This window comes from Podarcis cretensis (assembly GCF_951804945.1).
Source record: "Podarcis cretensis genome assembly, chromosome: 14".
NCBI classification, from domain to species: domain Eukaryota; kingdom Metazoa; phylum Chordata; class Lepidosauria; order Squamata; family Lacertidae; genus Podarcis; species Podarcis cretensis.
Window position 1 is genome coordinate 15,010,260 of NC_137183.1, and position 19,322 is coordinate 15,029,581.

At 41.3% G+C, this 19,322-nt stretch overlaps 2 protein-coding genes across 3 annotated transcripts; both read left to right on the forward strand.

Moving 5' to 3' along the window:
- Nucleotides 1-5,055: 5,055 nt before the first annotated feature.
- Nucleotides 5,056-9,630, forward strand: LOC307203013 (normal mucosa of esophagus-specific gene 1 protein-like). Its single transcript, XM_079953538.1, has 5 exons — nucleotides 5,056-5,209; nucleotides 7,434-7,498; nucleotides 8,410-8,495; nucleotides 8,709-8,769; nucleotides 9,423-9,630. The coding sequence occupies exons 2-5, from the start codon at nucleotides 7,454-7,456 to the stop codon at nucleotides 9,492-9,494; spliced, it is 264 nt and encodes an 87-aa protein (XP_079809664.1). The 5' UTR covers nucleotides 5,056-5,209; nucleotides 7,434-7,453; the 3' UTR covers nucleotides 9,495-9,630.
- A 5,981-nt stretch (nucleotides 9,631-15,611) lies between these two features.
- LOC307203077 (normal mucosa of esophagus-specific gene 1 protein-like) lies at nucleotides 15,612-18,103 on the forward strand. Of its 2 annotated transcripts, XM_079953568.1 has the most exons (5): nucleotides 15,612-15,696; nucleotides 15,829-15,893; nucleotides 16,194-16,279; nucleotides 16,468-16,525; nucleotides 17,968-18,103. In XM_079953568.1, exons 2-5 carry the CDS (start codon nucleotides 15,849-15,851, stop codon nucleotides 18,037-18,039), a joined length of 261 nt encoding a protein of 86 aa, XP_079809694.1. In that variant the 5' UTR covers nucleotides 15,612-15,696; nucleotides 15,829-15,848; the 3' UTR covers nucleotides 18,040-18,103. The 2 variants fall into 2 exon arrangements, with proteins under 2 accessions (XP_079809694.1, XP_079809693.1); XM_079953567.1 differs by lacking the exon at nucleotides 15,612-15,696 and having other exon boundaries at nucleotides 15,719-15,893.
- Nucleotides 18,104-19,322: the final 1,219 nt, after the last annotated feature.

Sequence of the window (19,322 nt, forward strand, 5' to 3'; positions counted from 1 at the left end):
TCTGTAGAATTGGAGCAGATGCGGCTGTAACGTAGTGCCTGGCTATATACAATGGACTGTTTGGTATGTTTGGGATGGTAGCTAGAGGCATGTAGATATGTTTGTTGGTCAGTTGGTTTACGGTATAAGGTGGTGTCTATGCGCCCATCCTGTATTTTTATAGTAGTGTCCAAAAAATGTATTTCTTGCATAGATTGATTCATTGTTAGGTTGATTGTGGGGTGAAAATCATTGAATTTCTGGTGGAAGGTGTCCAGGGTCTGTTGACCATGTGTCCAGATGATAAAAATATCGTCAATGTATCGCAGGTACAAGAGAGGTTTGAGTGGGTAGGAGTTTAGGAAACATTGTTCTAAATCCGCCATGAAGATGTTGGCATACTGTGGGGCCATGCGGGTGCCCATTGCTGTGCCGCTGATCTGAAGGAACAGGTCATCACCAAATTTGAAGTTGTTGTGGGTAAGGACAAATTGGCAGAGTTTGGTAGCAAAGTCCGCTGTGGTTTTATCTGAAATGGTGTTCCTTATAGCTTGTAAACCATCGTTGTGTGGGATGTTGGTATACAGAGATTCCACATCCATAGTAGCTAGTATAGTATTGTTGGGAAGATTATTTAAAGATTGTATTTTCCTCAGAAAATCTGTGGTGTCACGTACATAGCTGGGAGCACTGATGGCATATGGTTTCAGAACAGAGTCCATATAACCGGAGACACCCCCTGTAATAGTGCCAATACCTGAAATGATGGGGCGTCCTGGATTTCCTGGTTTGTGTATTTTAGGTAGAAGATAGAAAGTTCCTGGTCGAGGTTCTGTTGGTGTGTTTGTGAGTTTCACCATTTCTGCATATTCCGTAAGTTTCGTATCCATTCTTCCTTTGCTGGGACAGGCTAATTAATGGTTTAAGATAGGGGACCGTATCAGAGTGGCAATGCCAATAAGCAATGAAAGAATGAAAAAAGGAAATATCCAGACTTCATTACAAAATTGGATACCTTTATTGAATATTATGATACAAATCATCTATATTCAGTTATAAAAACACATTTTACCTTATTATGAGATGATTAAATTATTTATGTAAAAAAAGAGCAGAAATGTGACTGTAATTGACTCTTGGAAGAATTTTTCATTTTATAAATATGTAGAATATCTGAAGAAGTGTGCATGCACACGAAAGCTCATACCAAGAACAAACTTAGTTGGTCTTTAAGGTGCTAGTGGAAGGAATTTTTTTATTTTGTTTAGGCTGGACTTGACATTTTTCCGCAGGGCCTGCAAGACAGAGCTGTTCCACCAGGCCTTTGGTCAGGGCACAGCCTGACTCCCTCCTTTGAAAATCTTCACAGAACTTTAGCCTAATGGTTGCCATCAATTTGAGTTGAATTAATTTTATAATGAAATGATTTTAGAATGTTGTACTATTTTATTGTTGTTAGCCGCCCTGAGCCCGGCTTCGGCTGTGGAGGGCGGGATATAAGTAAAATGTATTATTATTATTAAAATGATTGTAAAATTAATGAAATGTATAAATTTGAAAAGTATAAATAAAAACTTGGAAAAAACAACCATGAATTAACCTGATATAATTTCCCCTTGTCTCTGATAACTGTTGAAGATCTATAAGATTATATTGGAGTTTTGTGTAAAGGAGTACAGTATATGATAAGGTGCACTTAGCACATAGGAGAAATAGGACTTTTACCAGTTTGGGGTGGATTTCTGGGGGCGTTCTTCATTTACTCCATTTATTTTGAACAAAGGAAGCAATAATTATAATCCCTGTTGCTGGAAAGGGAGGTTTTGGGTTTGCTTTCATTAGGTATGTATCGGGAAATTTTTAATGTCTGATGATTTACAATTTTTTATATATGCTGTAAGCTGCTCAGCGTGGTTGGCGAAACCCAGCCAGATGGGCGGGGTATAAATAATAAAATTATTATTTTCACTAACAGAGATTTGCGGGTTGGGAATAAAAAGTATATAACGGTACAAATATTGGGTTACAATATTAAGATTGGTGCATTATGCGTACGGACTTTTACCAAGGCCAAAGTGAATTGCAAGGCGCTGGTGCTGGGATACAAAACCCTATACTGCTTGGAGAGACAGAACTGTTGGAACCAAAGACTAAGGTACTTTCGAGAATGTATAACTTGCTGCTTAAATGGAACACACAGGATGAGACTGTTAAATCAGCCATGATAAAATGGGCTCAGGATATTGGGTATAACATTATGTTTGAGGACTGGGAAAGGTTATGGACCACCGGAATAAAATTCACGGCATGTAATGCCTTGAAGGAGAATATTATGAAAATGATATATAGGTGGTACATGACCCCAGTCAAGCTTGCAAAAATATATCACCTGTCTGATAATAAATGTTGGAAATGTAGAGAGGCTGAGGGGACATTCTTTCACCTCTGGTGGACATGCCCAAAAGTGAGGGTCTTCTGGGAAATGATCTATAATGAACTAAAAAAGGTATTTAAATATATCTTTGTTAAGAAACCGGAGGCCTTCCTCTTGGGCATTGTCGGCCAGAAAGTGTCAAAGAAGGACAGAATTTTTTTTATGTATGCGACAACAGCAGCAAGAATACTTATTGCAAAGTATTGGAAGACACAAGACTTGCCCACACTGGAAGAGTGGCAGACGCAATTGTTGGAATACATGGAATTGGCTGAAATGACTGGCAGAATCCGAGACTTGGGAGAAGAAACAACGGAAGAGGACTGGAAGAAGTTTAAGGACTATTTACAAAAACAATATAAGTTGTATGAATGTTAAGTATCTGCACGATTTAGAAAATCTCAGTTCCAGCAAATAGATTTTGTAAAATAGAAAATTAAGTTATAAGTAAGAAAAGGTCGAAATTTAAGGTAACAATATGTTTAAATTTAAGGTATGAGTAAATGATAAAAATTATCTTAAATTTAGAAGTATAATATTTGGAAAGTACAAAATAAGGTATGAAACAAGGTAATAATTTGCTGATATTTTTAAAATAAATAATGCAGGGTAAAGGAGATGTGAGGAAGTCCAGTTAGTTATATTTTAAAAAAAAATTGTATTGAATGGTTGGTTTTTTTTCTTTTTCTTTTTTATCTTTTATTTCCTTTTTTATGGTTTTTTGGTGTATTTGTTTTGGCTTTTTTGTGTAAAATTTAATAAAATATTTTTTTAAAAAAACAAAACCCTACACTGCTTGGGATCAGAATACCAGAAGGATTGTCTTGCTATGTACCCAACTGATTACTGCATCCTGCAGCAGAAGGCATCTTGCAGATAACCATCCTGAGTAAGGTCAGAATTGGGACTTTATTGTGGTGGTGCATACCCTGTGGAACTCCCTTCCATTACATATCAGACAAGCACGTTCTCTCTTGTATTTTCTGTGCCCACTAAAGACAAACCTATATAAACGGATATATTTTTCTCAGCTGGCATCTGTATTGCATTTGAATAATAATAATAGCAACAACAACAATTTATTAACAACAACAATTTATTATTTATGCCCCACCCATCTGCCTGGGTTTCCTCAGCCACTCTGGACAGCTCTCAACAGAATAATAATAATAATAATAATAATAATAATAATAATAAAAGCGATAAAACATCAAACATTAAAAACTTCCCTAAACAGAGCTGTCTTCAGATGTATTCTAAAAGTCAGATAGTTGTTTATTTCCTTGACATCTGATGAAAGGGCCTTCCACAGGGAGGCCGCAATTAGTTTCATGTATGGTCTGCTGCTGTTTAAAACTGTTTTTATTTTTTTGTGGTGGGGGGGAGGTAGTGCATGTATATGTTTATATACAGATGTAAATTGTGTACTGATATATGCCAAAATGTTTTTGTATGTGCAACTGATTTGTATATAAAGCTGCTGTCATTTTAATTTGATCCTGACTTGTTTTTAGGAGGTGATTTAATTCTTGTTTGATTTTATACCAATGTTATATATTTGATGTTAGCCGCCCTGAGCGCGGATTTGGCCGGGGAGGGCGGGATACAAATAAAAGTTTGTTGTTGTTGTTGTTGTTAATATTACTGTATAACAATAATGTATAACAATAATATAACAATAATATAATAATAATAACAATAATTATACTGTAAACTGCTTTTGGACGGGAAGTGAAACGATGATGATGATGATGATGATAAAATTAGAAAAAAATCGTGCTTTTTCTTTTTTTCCTTTTCTTTCTTTTTTCTTTTTTTTGAATTTCCATTTTATTTATTTGTTAACATTCTTATATTACATCGGTAAACGTTGTCATATTACATTACAGGACTTACTATAATATAATTTCCAACATGTGTACAAAAATTATATACAAATTTTATATACCTAGAAAGAAAATGAAACAAAAACAAAACAATTTCCCCCCAAAAAAATCATATACATACCAACACACTAGACTTCCTGTCTTTCCCGTTGTATATTCCTTTTTTACAAATGAATGTACTCTTATTGTTGTATTTTTCTTTGCATATTATCTAATACATTCCTATATCAATATGTGCTCTTAGTCTTATTTCTCAACTCAGTCTCACTCCAATGTCAATCAAATGCTAGCATAGATAGCGAACCTTTATTGTATTTTTGAAAATATGTTTTATATCTATCCCACTTTTCCATAAATTTTTGTTTTGAATTGCCTCTCAGGGTATTTGTTAGCTGCGCCATTTCAGCAAACTCTTGTAGCTTGTAATGCCAGTCCATTCTTGTCGGGGCTTCTTGTTCCTTCCACCCCTTCACCACCAAAGTCCGAGCTGCGGCCGTTGCAAATAAGAATACCTCCCTAAAGGCCTTTGGGATGTCCTTGCCAACAATGCTTAACAGAAATGCCACTGGTCTTTTTAAAAAAGTTATTCCAAACATTTTTTTTCAACTCGTAAATTAAGCCCCAGAACACTTTGATCTTTCAAAGCCACTCGAAAACGGTCACCCCATACTCTGCAGCCCCCATCTCTTAAAATATTATCCTCCCCCTGCAGCAACGGGTTGGCTTCCTTTCAGCCTATGGAACGCTGCCTCTGCAATTCTCTTGCAACATCACCTTGGGACAAGCAGCCTTGCCCACCTTGGTGTATTGCTCTTTGCATTGCAGGCGGAAAAAGAGACGGACCATTCCACTCCATCGCTTTCCACCACTCCTAGCTGTCAAGGGTCTTAAAAATAAACCACCGCTTGCGGTGAGAGAAGTGAAGAGAACAGGGGGCAGAATTGAGCGTGAAATTGAGCCTGGCAGGCCTAGTCCGCTGGGGGCACAGAGTGTAGATGGCGGCTGCAAAATGGGAGGATGGAGACGGGAATAAAACATGGCAACATCTGTTAAGCGCCAACAACAGCCGTGTGTTTAGGGGCTCCTGGCCTAGTCCTATTCAACGGCCCGCCACGCATCCGGGTTCAAAAGCCTGGCATGCCATAATCCAAGTGTAGCTAACGAAGCAAAGAGACACCGGGCGTCGGTTATTTCCAAGCTGCTTTGGGCCTAGCCACCGGCTGTGTAGTTGCCCTGCCCTCCCAGATCTTTGGGGGGTCTGTTTTTATGCCAAGAAACCTTTGTTGAAGAAAGGGGGGGGGGTTACTCATTGTCGTACATTCCCCTTCCTAAAGCAGCCTTTTCTGCAAACCTTTTCATCTCTCTCTCTCTCTCTCTCTCTCTCTCTCTATATATATATATATATATATATATATTTGGGGGGTGTTGTTGAGATTTAAGGGTGTGTATTTTCTCCTTCATTGTGTGAAGAGAGGATTTTAGACCCGTTGATGATGATATTATTATTATTATTATTATTATTATTATTATTATTATTATTATTATATCGCCCTATACCCAGAGGTCTCAGGACGGTTCACAGAAAAGATCAACATAATCCGCAATATATAAAATAAAAATTAAAAGGTGTATAATGAAAGTGTCAGGTGAACTTCCCTGGGGAGAGGATTCCACAGACGGGGAGCCGCTGCAGAAAAGGCCCAATATTGTTTTGGATTAATTGCCTTGGACATAAGAAGAGCGCTGTTGGATCAGGGCCCCCGTCCAGACCCTCCATGTGTCCCTATTTTCCAAGGACAGTCCCGGATTTACAGCAGCCATGTCAGTTTCTGATTTGATCCCCAAATGTCCCATTTTTCCTTAGGACGTCCTTATTTTCATGGGAGAGATGTTGGAGGGTATGCAGTTATGTGACCCCTTAGCCAAGGAGATCAGGGAAAGTGTATAGGGAAGCTTTTTAATGTTCGATGTTTTATTATGCTTTTATATATTTTGGAAGCCACCCAGAGTGGCTGGGGGCAACCCAGTCAGATGGGTGGGGTATAAATATATATATTGGCAGGTTCTGGGTGGAGTTCCTCTACTGCAGGGGTCAGCAAACTTTTTCAGCTGTGGGCCGGTCCACCGTCCCTCAGACCATGTGGTGGGCCTGACTATATTTTGAAAAAAAATAAAAATGAACGAATTCCTATGCCCCACAAATAACCCAGAGATGCATTTTAAATAAAAGCACACATTCTACTCATGTAAAAACACACTGATTCCCAGACCATCCGTGGGCCGGATTGAGAAGGCGATTTGGGCCGCATCCAACCCCTGAACCTGAGGTTGCCTACCCCTGCTCTACTGTGTGTCTCCTCCAGGCTATGTGACTTGGGACACACCCAGCTGTCAGGTGTTGTTGTTGTTGTTTAGTCGTGTCCGACTCTTCGTGGCCCCATGGACCAGAGCACGCCAGGCACTCCTGTCTTCCACTGCCTCCCACAGTTTGGCCAAACTCATGTTGGTATCTTCAAGAACACTGTCCAACCATCTCGTCCTCTGCCGTCCCCTTCTCCTTGTGCCCTCCATCTTTCCCAACATCAGGGTCTTTTCCAGGGAGTCTTCTCTTCTCATGAGGTGGCCAAAGTATTGGAGCCTCAGCTTCAGGATCTGTCCTTCCAGTGAGCACTCAGGGCTGATTTCCTTCAGAATGGAGAGGTTTGATCTTCTTGCAGTCCATGGGACTCTCAAGAGTCTCCTCCAGCACCATAATTCAAAAGCATCAATTCTTCTGTGATCAGCCTTCTTTATGGTCCAGCTCTCACTTCCATACATCACTACTGGGAAAACCTTAGCTTTAACTATATGGACCTTTGTCGGCAAGGTGATGTCTCTGCTTTTTATGATGCTGTCTAGGTTTGTCATCGCTTAGCAGGCTATATAAAGCGGAAACTGCCTCCTGCTGAATTCCGGAGTGGATCCAAACAGCCAGTTTGTCCTTGTGGGGGAAGCACTAGAACTGACTTATTAAATCTTGGGATGGAGAAGTGTATATAAAAAAGCTAAAGGGTCAAGCGGTGCATCCCTCTTCCCTGGGTGGTACCCAAAGATGCTTACTGAAGGTATCTCTGGAATTTGGTTTCCCCCTCCAGGTCTGCCCCTGCTTGTTACCATGGCGAATATGGGATTCTTCGAACTGCTGATGAAGAAGAAGGAGGTAAGTTTTAGAGCAGGTGCAGGACTGATGCCTGAGTCTGGGTTATCATCCGTTCCTCTGCATATAAGCATATATGCATACAGTGGCACCTTGATTCCCAAACGGTGAAAACCCAAAAGTAAGTGTTCTGGTTTGCGAACGTTTTTCAGAAGCTGAAAGTCACGTCCGGCTGTCGACTATTTTTTCTGGAGCGCCTGCACCAATCAGAAGCTGCGCATTGGTATTCGAACATTTCGGAAGTCAAACGGACTTCCAGAATGGATTAAGTTTGGCGCTTTTGTTTTTGCTATTTATTTTGCGTTTTTGTTTTTGAGGCTTTTTTGGTTCATTTGTTTTTGTGACTGTGTGGAACCGAGTTCAACTATTGATTGATTGATTGTGTGACTGTGGAAATGGATAAAAGTCCCCCAACCAAACAATGACTATCATCAGTGCAGGTAAGAAAAAATAATAATTTTAATTTTTATCATCTACAATACTGTCTTATTTATTTTATAGTACAGTACATTGATTATTGCTTTCATTTTATGGATCAATGGTCCCATTAGATAGTAAAATTCATGTTAAATTGCTGTTTTGGGGGTTGTTTTTAAAAGTCTGGGCCGGGTTAACACATTTTGCATTACTTTCTATGGGAAAGCGCGCCTTGGTTTTGGAATGCTTTGGTTTTGGAACGGACTTCCGGAACGGATTAAGTTTGAGAACCAAGGTACCACTGTATAAGGTTCTTCATTGAGCCAAGCAAGGAGAACGGAAGCACTGGGGAGAGAGATTTTCTGAGAGTCATCTCGTCCTCACTTGTCATCCTTTCAAACTCGTCTTTAGAGGAGGGATGGCTCTTAATTTAAGTAAGACCCATACATCACCTTGATGTTGCTAAGAGAAATCCCTCTCTTCCTTCTGTCTTCCAGCTGATTCCTCTGATTGGATTTGTGGGATGTGCTGGATGCTTCGCAATCTATTCCAGCTGGCACTCTCTGAGAAAACCTGATGTAGTGTAAGCAACACAGCCCTTCGTTCATCTTAAATCAGCTACATGATTTTTTTAATGTGGGGTTGGGAGCTTATTTCCAGGTAGGTGTATTTTAAATTGGGCTATAAGGACCAGTTTTGTAAAAGTGATTAAGGGGGGGGGGACACCCTGTAATAATACAGTTAAGTACAAGATGTTATTTCAGCATATCTGATCATCAATACATTTCATTTTTAGTTTTAATAAGTCTGGCAACCAAGAACCATGGCAAGATGTGGATTTTACCAAGCCCCAGAAGGTAATGAAAATGCTTGACCAAGAAACAAATTGTTATAGTTCCTAAGTATATTGTGGGTTTTCATTCAGAAATATTAGCGATTTTTCATGTAGGCTGATGTGTTAATAGTGTGGCTGTACAACTGGTGAACTTTTGCTAAGTAATAGAGATTTGGACAGAATGCCACCTTTAATGTTTGTAAACTGCAGTACGATCTCTCTTGACGAAGGATGGTTTTCGTGTGTTTAGGTGAAGAAGGGCTTGACTTTGGCTATCTCATGGCCAATATTATTTGAATGGTTTACGTAGTAAAGATCTAGTTTATAATGTTTTAATTACTGCATTTGTTGGTCATTATATCTATATAAAAACGTCTCCAAGCGACGTAATAAGAAGGTAAAATGCAAACAGGAAAAATGTACTGTATTAAAAGCCAAATTTATTTATTTTTTTTAAAAATGAACTATACATTAAAAAATTCCTAAATTGCTCAACTATCAATACAGTATGAAGAGCAATGGCTTACTCCATATATAGCTTCCTGTGTAATGAAAATCATGAATGTGCAAATTACCCAATATTTTGGGGGAAATTGCTACTGGATAATTGGGGGGGGGTGTTTGCATTTTTTAATGTGTTGCTCTTTTGTCTCTTTGTCTTGAAATGCCTGGTAGCATATAACATTAAACCAGCAATGGAAGCCCATCGAAGAGCTGGAAAAAGTAAGAAAAATAACAAAGGGATGAGATGTCATTGCTTTGAAGCATGGAGCTCAGTGAACTGTATTCTATCCATTTGTGAACTTTAAAAAGAGTTGGCTTATTTTTCTCTGAAAGAATACTGTAATTTACCTTTTCAATAAACTTGGAGTTTCAGTTTAAAGTTAGGTCAGCAAACAGAATTTCTTTTTTGGTTAACAGGGGCAAAGATCAATCCTACCATGGTTGCAATCTATTATTATTATTATTATTATTATTATTATTATTATTATTATTATTATTCTGTGGAGCAGGGGCTCTTAAATTAGTTCTCTAACTTCAGCTGATTGAGTCTCTTTAATCTTTTCTTTGGAGACATATCTGGGTTTCTTTCTACCTGCCTTTGTGTTGATACACTTTCCTTTTTGGAAAATACTTAAAAAGAACAAATTTCATTCTCCCAGTTTTTTTCCACGTGAGATAAGAAAATGCACAATCACAAAATGCACAAAAATTGATTTACCCCAAAACTGCTTCTAGTCCCTGGAAGGAGCTTTCTATTTCAACCCACGGAACGTTTCCTTGAGGAGTTTAATAAAAGCCACGAGAGATGGGGACAATTTTTGTCAGGACTGCAAGAGCGGAGGAAAGGCGTTGCTTTCATAGTCTGCTTTTCCTCTTAGTTGCTTAGTGGTGCACAGAATTCTCCCTCTCCACATTTTATCCACACAACAACACTGAGACACCACAACCAACCCAAGATGATGTCCGGCTGATGGCTCATGCCCAGTTCCACTTGTTCCATGCCTTGAAAGCAAACCACATAAGCAGCTGGAAAATCAGCCTTTCAGGAGTCCTTAAGCACCTGCTTCTGATTAATAAGAAAAACTGGCCCAGTCCTCCCTGCAGAAGCTATTAAAACAACCCAAAGAAATGTGATGCATAGGCAGAAAAGGGTTAGTTCACTTGCTGCTCCCTTTCTTATAAGTCCTAAGTGCAGTTCATTTATTTAGCAAAGCTAAGCAGGGTCTGGTATGGTTTCAGATTGGATGGGGAACCACGTGTTGAGATTTCTTCATCGCAAGAGGTTGGGCTATATCACCCCTGAGGTCCCTTCCAACTCTATAATTTTATATCCCTTCTTCTCCCCAAATTGGGATTCAAGGCAGCTCCCAGTGTTTAAAGCATCATACAAAGTAATAAAAAAAAAGCTAGTTTCAGACAATAATCAGAATGCATCAGAAGCACATTTAGAACCGCCAGGCAAAAACGTTTGTTTTTAACCAGGCATTTGGTCAGTGGCGTAGCGTGGGGGGGGCAGGGGGGCCCGGCAGCACCGGGTGCAACATCAGGGGGGGCGCGCTCGCCGCCTCCGGAGTCGCCAAAGAGCCTCGGGCGCAGGCTGTAGCAGAGCCCGATGTCTCGCGGAACCGACGAGCTGTGCGTGCGTCTGGGCTGAAGGCGTCCGGCAGGCAGCGGCTCTCAGCGCTCGCCGTGGTCCCCATGCATCAGGGCCGCGGAGGGCGCGCCAGGCAGCCCCTCGTCACAGCCCTGCCGCCGCTGCTGCTGCAGCTGCTGGGCCATGTTGCATTTTCCTCGCCTCTCTGCCCTCCTCCTCCTCCGAGCAAGTGGCATCGTTTGGGCGGCAGCGCCAGCGGCAACTCGCCTCAGATCACCTGACATGGACCCGCTGCCGCCGCCGTGGCTACCTTACCGTAAATACCCCAGCCCAGGCAGCAGCAAGAAGAAGCTGGCAGCGGTGGCAGGTTAGGGGTTAGGGGCGCAAATTACTTGCCTTGCCCTGGGTGCTGACAACCCACGCTACGCCGCTGCATTTGGTTGATTTGATTTGACATCCTATGCCCTTTTTAAATGTTTTGCGGGGGGGGGGTGTTATTGGTTTGTTTTATATTTTGATTTTATTCTGTGAACCGCCCTGAGACCTCTGGGTATAGGGTGGTATATAAATTCAAATAATAATAATAATAAATAAGTCCAAGTGATTTGCTGCTTCTCCCATGGTTTTCTGTTTGCCCCACCACATTCCACAGAAAAACATGCTCTTTAGTGCTGAATCGGAGCGAACATCAATCCGTGGAAAATGCAGCTGACATTTGCTCCAATTCAGCGTAAAGAATGGATTTCCCCTGGGAAATTTGATGGGAAAAGCTGAAGTCTGGATGAGCTCTGCATGGGGATTCACACCCTGGTCTGACAGGTCCTAGTCCAACATCCTAACTACAGCCACACTGCCCAATCTTGATTACTGCTTTGACCAAAATTGCCTTGCCACCGCTACTGGTATTTGGTTTAATTGGATCCTAAGCCTATTTATTGAGCACATAGCTGAACTGAGATTAGAAACGAAAATGTCCTTGTGGCTCAGAGCTCATATTCAACAGCAACATCAAGTCAGTGCTGAGGAAAAAACATACCAGTAATCCAAACATACAAAAAATATTCTGCAAATTCAGCATGTGTACATTTTGAATCCGAGAATTCTTGGCACCTGGATTGGTTTTGTTTTTTGGGGGGTTTTTTGCTGCCTTCTTTCTAGGTGGTAGTTTCCCCAATATATTGCTCATTTTTCTGCACTCTTTTTTTTTTATTCTCATGTATTTTTTTATGCAGTTCAGAGCATTTTAGCGGGATAGACGCAGGCTTGAGAGCCGAACGACATGTTATGTGTGGGAGATCTATTCTCCTGACAAGTTGATATTTACCTCAGAGAAAATATACAGGGCATCAACATTTGATCGGAGAAGGGAGGAATCTCCTCTCCCCCCCCCCCCAGCAACAACCGCTTGACCACAAGTGTTATGTACTGAAGTTCTCACCCTGGGCCAGCAGGGGGATACTGTAGATAGTTTTCACTCAGGTCCACATATGCAAATAAGGAATTGAAAGTGACGTTCAGTGATTGGATAGTTACAGAAAGTTATTACAGTTACGTTGTACTGGAGCTCTATATAAACAGGCTGGCTGAACCCTTCAGTTCAGTTTTGTTCTCGCCTGTGAATAAACAAGAGCTGTTTGAAGAATCTCTGTGCCGTCTGATATGTTCACCCACAACTTAACAACAAGAGTCTGGGGATGGGGTCTTTTCTCGTCCTTTCTGTCAAGGTGAGATTTTCCCCGCCTGGCCATTTCAGGGGGGCTTCATTCTTTCTCCACCTGTGAAAATGTGCTCTCTCCCTTAATGTACATTAGCTGTGTACAGGTGTGGAGCTTCACATTCAAATTATACAGGAGTCAGGAAACTTTTTCAGCAGGGGGCCGGTCCACTGTCCCTCAGACCTTGTGGGGGGCTGGACTATATTTTGGAGGGGGAAAATGAACGAATTCCTATGCCCCACAAATAACCCAGAGATGCATTTTAAATAAAAGGACACATTCTACCCATGTAAAAACACGCTGATTCCCGGACCGTCCACAGACCGGATTTAGAAGGCGATTGGGCCGCATCCAGCCCCTGGGCCTTAGTTTGCCTATCCATGACATACATGATCTTAGAAAATAACGTAACCTCTCACGCACCACCCACTTTCCATATTGTGTGACCCCACCCACCTTTTACTGCACCTTGCAGGGGCATTTCATACAGAATTGCATTATAAACAAAGGAGATACAGCATTGTATTCTGTAGGTAAAAGGTAATGGACCCCTGGATGGTTAAGTCCAGTCAAAGGCGATGATGGGGTTAGGGCACTCATCTCGCTTTTCAGGCTGAGGGAGCCAGCGTTTGTCCACAGACAGCTTTCTGGGTCATGTGGCCAGCGTGACTAAACTGCTTCTGGTGCAACGGAACACCATGTCGGAAAACGGAGCACACAAAAATGCCATTTAGCTTCCCAGCGCAGCTGTACCTATTTATCTACTTGCACTGGTGTGCTTTTGAACTGCTAGGTTGGCAGGAGCTGGGACAGAGCAACGGGAGCTCACTCTGTTGTGGGGATTCGAACCACTGACATTCCGATCAGCAAGCCCGAAAGGCTCAGTGGTTTAGACCGCAGCACCACCTGCATATTCTGTATTCTGTACAGTATGCCCCAAGAGCAGCTATTGTGTTTGTTGAAAATGCCAGTAGAGTACAGCCTTGCAACAGAAAAATACCTCAGTGTAGATTGGGGAAATCTGGCAGAGCCATAACCTAAGCGCCAGGACAGAATGACTGTCACTAAGACAGGGGTGGCCAACTCCCAAGAGACTGCGATCTACTCACAGGGTTAAAAACTGGCAGTGATCTACCCCATTTTGGGGGGTTCAGGTCAAAGTTGTTGAGCTTCTTTGGGGGGAGCCAGTGATCTACCGGTGATCTAACCACAACCCTCCAGTGATCTACTGGTAGATCACGATCTACCTGTTGGACGTGCCTGCACTAAGAGACCTAAAATAAATAAATAAAGATTCATCCTGCGATTGTGTCATGCTTGATGAGGAATGTCTGAAGCACAAGCAAAACAGGTACTAAATAATAAAGTTATACCTTTAAAGTAGGGGAAACTCCGGCATGCAGGCACACAGCCCAAAATGGGTATGAGACAATGGGCCCTTTTCCACAGCACAGATTCATGGAGGGCAAGGCTATCTTTCCCTGGTGGCTATGCTCTGCCTACATACTCAGAGGTAGGAAGCCGCTGAACAACAATTGCTGAAAACTGCAGGAGGGGAGATAACTGTCACACTCAAGTCCTGCTTGTGTGCTCAGTGGGAAACTGTTTTAACTGCTATAACAAGGGGGTCTCTGGGTCCCCCCCCCTTCATATTTTCCCTTCTATATGGGTTCTGTTTCTCTTTTTCTTTTTCTCTCTTTTATTTACATCTCACAATGTTTAGTGCACATATAACTATGTTTTTGAGCTTTCAATAAAGATGTTAAAATAAAATATCTCCAGGCAATCTAATGATCTCCAGGCAATTTCTCCAACTAGGCAAAACTCTTTCCATACTTTTAAAAATTTTATTTATGCTTTTCAGGTTTATAGCTTTCACTAATTTTACAATTACTTTAACATTTCAAAACTTGACCTCCTTCCCCCTCTTTCTGCGGTTCCTTAAATTTATTTTTACTATCTTCTGCATATCCAAATTAACTTAATTTGCGCTGTTTTTCATCTACTTTATTTAATATATACTCTTATGAAACAGCAGGTTATCAATAATCCTGCCAATGTTCTTATCTGTTTACAATTGATCTTTAAATATTCAATAAACCATTTCCATTCTTTTATTAAAAGTTTGTTATCTTGATTTATTATTCTTCCAGCAAGTTTAGCCATTTCTTCCAGTAAGTTTCGATATAGCTCTTTCCAGACTATTAGTCAATTTTTAAAAACTGGCTTATAAACCTTGCCAGGGGGAGGATAATTGCTTTTGAGACTTGGGCGTCATACACATCGTCCATTTCAAAGCACAGGGCTTCCTCCAAAGAAACCTGGGAATTGTGCTTGTGACTATGGGGTTGTGGCGCTCATCTCGCTTTCAGGCCGAGGGAGCCGTTGTTTGTCCACAAACAGCTTTTCGGGTCATGTGGCCAGCAGGACTAAACCACTTCTGGCACAACAGGACACTGTGATGGAAACCAGAGTGCGCAGAAACACCTTTTACCTTCCTGCCGGAGTGGTACCTCTTTATCTACTTGCACTTTGATGTGCTAAGTTGGCAGGAGCTGGGACAGAGCAACAGGAGCTCACCCAGTCTCGCAGATTCGAACCACCAACCTTCTGATCAGCAAGCCCAAGAGGCTCAGTGGTTTAGACCACAGCACCACCCGCATCCCTTATAATGTGAGCGGTGCCAGTGTTGCAAGACTTAGGGGCGGCAGTAATGCACATTTATTATTATGATTATTTTACATCCCTAGATCTCAGGCCGGTTCACAAATGTAAAATCACAATATCAACAAAACCAAAACCAACGTGCCTATTAATTTAATGGAGGGGCAGGTAATCGAAGTGCCCCATCGCTTCCTGCAACAAGGGGCACTTCATCTCCCTCCGATTACCGGGGTGGAAATCAGCCTCCCTCCTGAAGTGGCGCAGCTGCGCGAATCCAGCAGGGGGCGCCCCACCCCTGCGCAACGCGCACCCCATTGGCAGGATCCCGGTGCGGTTCCTGCGCTGGGTGTCTCGTCCGGACTACGTGACTTGGGCCACATCCAGCCCTTTGGGCGTTAGCGGGCTATATAAAGGGGAAGCTACGTCCTGCTGAACTTCAGTGCGGATCCAGCCAGCCAGGTTATCATTGCGGGTTTGTATTTGTTGCACCTGATCGGACGTATTAAATTGGGAAGGGGGAGTGCCAAGGGATGCGGGACCCTCTCGCCCTGAGTGGTACCCAGGATGCTGACTGATGCTGATGGACCCTGCTTTTTTCTCGCAGGTGTGCGCCTGCTTCTCACCATGGCCAACAAGGGATTCTTCCAGCTGCTGATGAAGAAGAAGGAAGTAAGTTTGAGAGCAGCAGATGCAGGGATGGTGGTGCCAGACGGATGGAGTCTGGCCAAGGAGAAGCGGGAGCATCTTTGGGATGGACGAAGAAGTCCTTCTCCTTGCGAGGAGGCGCTGGGAAAAGAGGCTTTTGGCTAAGCATCTGCCCCTCCTTCCTCGCCATCCTTTCCAAGCGCATCTTTGGAGAGCAGAGACGGAGCTTAACTTTTAAGGATTTGCTTATGCATCGCCCAGACCTCACTAAATTTTTTTTTTGGGGGGGTGGGGGAATACCCCTGACTTGCTTCTGTCTTCCAGCTTATTCCTCTGATCGGGTTTGTGAGTTTTGCTGGATTCGGAGCCACCTTCGCCGGCTGGAACGCGCTGAGAAAACCCGATTTGATGTAAGCTCATTCTTCCTTCAGCTTAGCTGAACTTTGAATTCGGGAGTTTTATTTCCAAGTAGATGTGTTTTAAACGGGGCTATAAGATCCTGTTTCGTAGAAATGCTCTAATTTTTTTATTTAAAGAAACCTTTGAAAATACAATTAATTACAGGATGTCATTTCTGATCATGACATTTCATTTTTAGTTTAAGCAAGTCTGACCCAGAACCGTGGCAATATGTGGATCCTACCAAACCCCAAAAGGTAATGAAAATACTTGACCAAGAAATGAATTATTATAGGGTAATTAGTCCCTAAGTAAATGGTGGGGTTTTATAAAAGAACTATTAGCCGGGTGTGTGGTTGATTTTTTTTAAAGAATTGCTAATGTGTCAACAGAAGGGTAGTATATAGAGCAGCACTAAGTTAAAGTATTAATTTAGGCACTATTTGAACCTGCGTTTCAAAATTCTGCAACTTATTTCGACTGGAAATTTTGGTTATGGAAAGCGCAAACTAATTTGTAAATTACTAGCCTCATAATAATTTTTCCATAAGCCTTGTTTGAGCTAAGGAATCTTGCACCTGCTAAAAACAAAAGAAGAACATTAAAATTGATTGGAATTGGTTTTTTGTTGCTTTTATTAAAATTTTCTCATAAATTTAAACTGCTCTGGCAACATAGTATTTTTTTTTTTTTTTTTTGGTAATATAATTTAGTATTCTATCAGCTTCCAAAAATTTTGAGTCACTTCTCCATTAAGAAAATGACCAGGGTGCCTGCTCCTTCTTCCTTTAAAATAGAGGACACAATCCAGGAAAAAATAAGCACCGCATAGCATGTACTTTGCTCTTTCCCATTCTTTTATTTTAATAAAGCTGCAATTCTAATCCCTCTTACATGAGAATAAACCTCATTAAAATGCAAGAAGACATATTTCTGAATAGACAAGGATAGAATTGCACTGTAACAATGCTCTCTAACATTAATGCTCCTCAGAATAGATTCATTTATGTCAGTGAATCTACTTGTGAGTATGACCTAGGTGGAAATCACCCTTCAGCCAAATAAACTCTTTTGTTTTTATCATGCTCTGAGCAATTTCTTCTTTTATTTTGTACAATTGGTGGCTTTGGGCTAAATAATAATGATCTGGACCCAATGCCACGTTTAATGTTTGTGAACTGCAATGTGATCATTCTTGATGAAGGGCAGTTTAAAAGTGTGATAAATCATGCTCATAATTATGACAAAGATTTACATTCCAGTGCTGTTTTTCTAGAAAAAACAAGTGCCGGAACTCACCATGAACACCTCCCTTGCTCTCTTATAATGGCAATGGCTGAAAAAACGCTTTGCATCTAGTAAATATATAGTTTATACGATGACGATTAAGTGCATTTATTTGTCCCTTAATAAAAATAGTCGCAAAGTGACTTAGCAACAAGATAAAATAGAAACAGGTAAAATAAATTAAAATCCAGATTTTTAAAGGAGTACTGTGCAAAATGCTCAACTCATCTGAATAATACAATAAGGACAATGGCTTGCTTCAACTGTTAGCTGCCCGTGTAATGAAAATCATGAATCTACAACATAACCAGTATTTGGGGAGAAATTGCTACGTGATAAGCTTTGAGTTTGGGTTGGGCTTGTTTTAACACTTTGCTCTTTTTCCCCGTTTTTGTCTTAAAATGCCTGGTAGCATCTAACAATCAATCAGCAATGGAAGCCCATAGAAGAACTGGAGACAGTTCGAGAAATGACGAAGCGATGAGGTGTCACCCCCTCCAAACGACACTCTATGAATCTAGTGGAATCATTTCTGCACAAACTAGATTATCGAAACCAGTGTGCGGAAATGCTTCTGCTACATTTTTAGGGTCTCCCTCCAATTTTTTGGACTCTGGATTAAGGACTTTTACTGTTGGCCTTAGTAAGTTACCGTGCATACAGCCACACAGTCCAAAAATAGAGGTTGGCTCACACTTGCGACAGCCACGTTTGCTTTGAAGCACGGTGTCCGGCGATCTATATGCTATCCCCTTGTGAACTTTGAAAAGAGTTGTCTTATTTTTCACCGAAATAATGCTGTAATATATATTTTCAATAAACCTGGAATCAATATTTGAAGTTAGTAAACAGAATTTCCTTTTCGGGGGGTATACACAGCTTTCACCTCGAGCAAACATACCATAATATGCTCAGGATAGTTCAGGATTTGGTCTGGTAGCTCTTACACTGTTTCCATTGGCATGCAAACACAGCCCAGAACTAGGAAGCTAAGCACACTTACCCAGAAATGTGTTCCAACCAGTGCTTTTTTCTGGGGGGACGCAGGGGTACGCATACTAAACATTTAGTGAATCATTGTACTTTTGTCCATTTACTGTATTTATTTTCCCTGATTTGAACTATAAAATGGTGATTTTCTTGGGTCAAAATGAGAGTACCCCTAAACATTTTTTTAAGGGAAAAAAGCACAAGTTCCAACACAAATGTTTTCTTCATATTTTGACTTCATATTTGGAACTGCTGTACTCAAAGACTGCCTCTCTGCATTTGAACCATCCAGGACCCTGCAATCAGTGCTTTTTTTCCTGACCGCCATGTTTGATGTTTAAAATATTGTTTTCTTAATTTTGGGTTCAAAAAAATAGGGGTTGTCTTATACATAGGCGAGTCTTATACATGGAAAAATATGGTAATTTCTAGGAACGGCTTCTTTTAAAATTCTGCCGCTGGTTGACATTCCCACCATAAGTGGAAATAAGTGCCTATGAAAGTTAATGGTGAGATGGCTGCCTGCAGGCAGTTAATGCATCGTAATGGCAATGCCTTAACTGTCTGCAGAGCTGTGAAGCTGCACATGCATGTACATGATTTTTAGAATAATGTGACCAAGCACCACCCGCTTTCCATGTTGTGCGACCCTCCCACTTTTTATTGCATCTTAAATGGGCATTAAATGGGACGCGGATGGTGCTGTGGGTTAAACCACAGAGCCTAGGACTTGCTGATCAGAAGGTCAGCGGTTCGATTCCCTGCAACGGGGTGAGC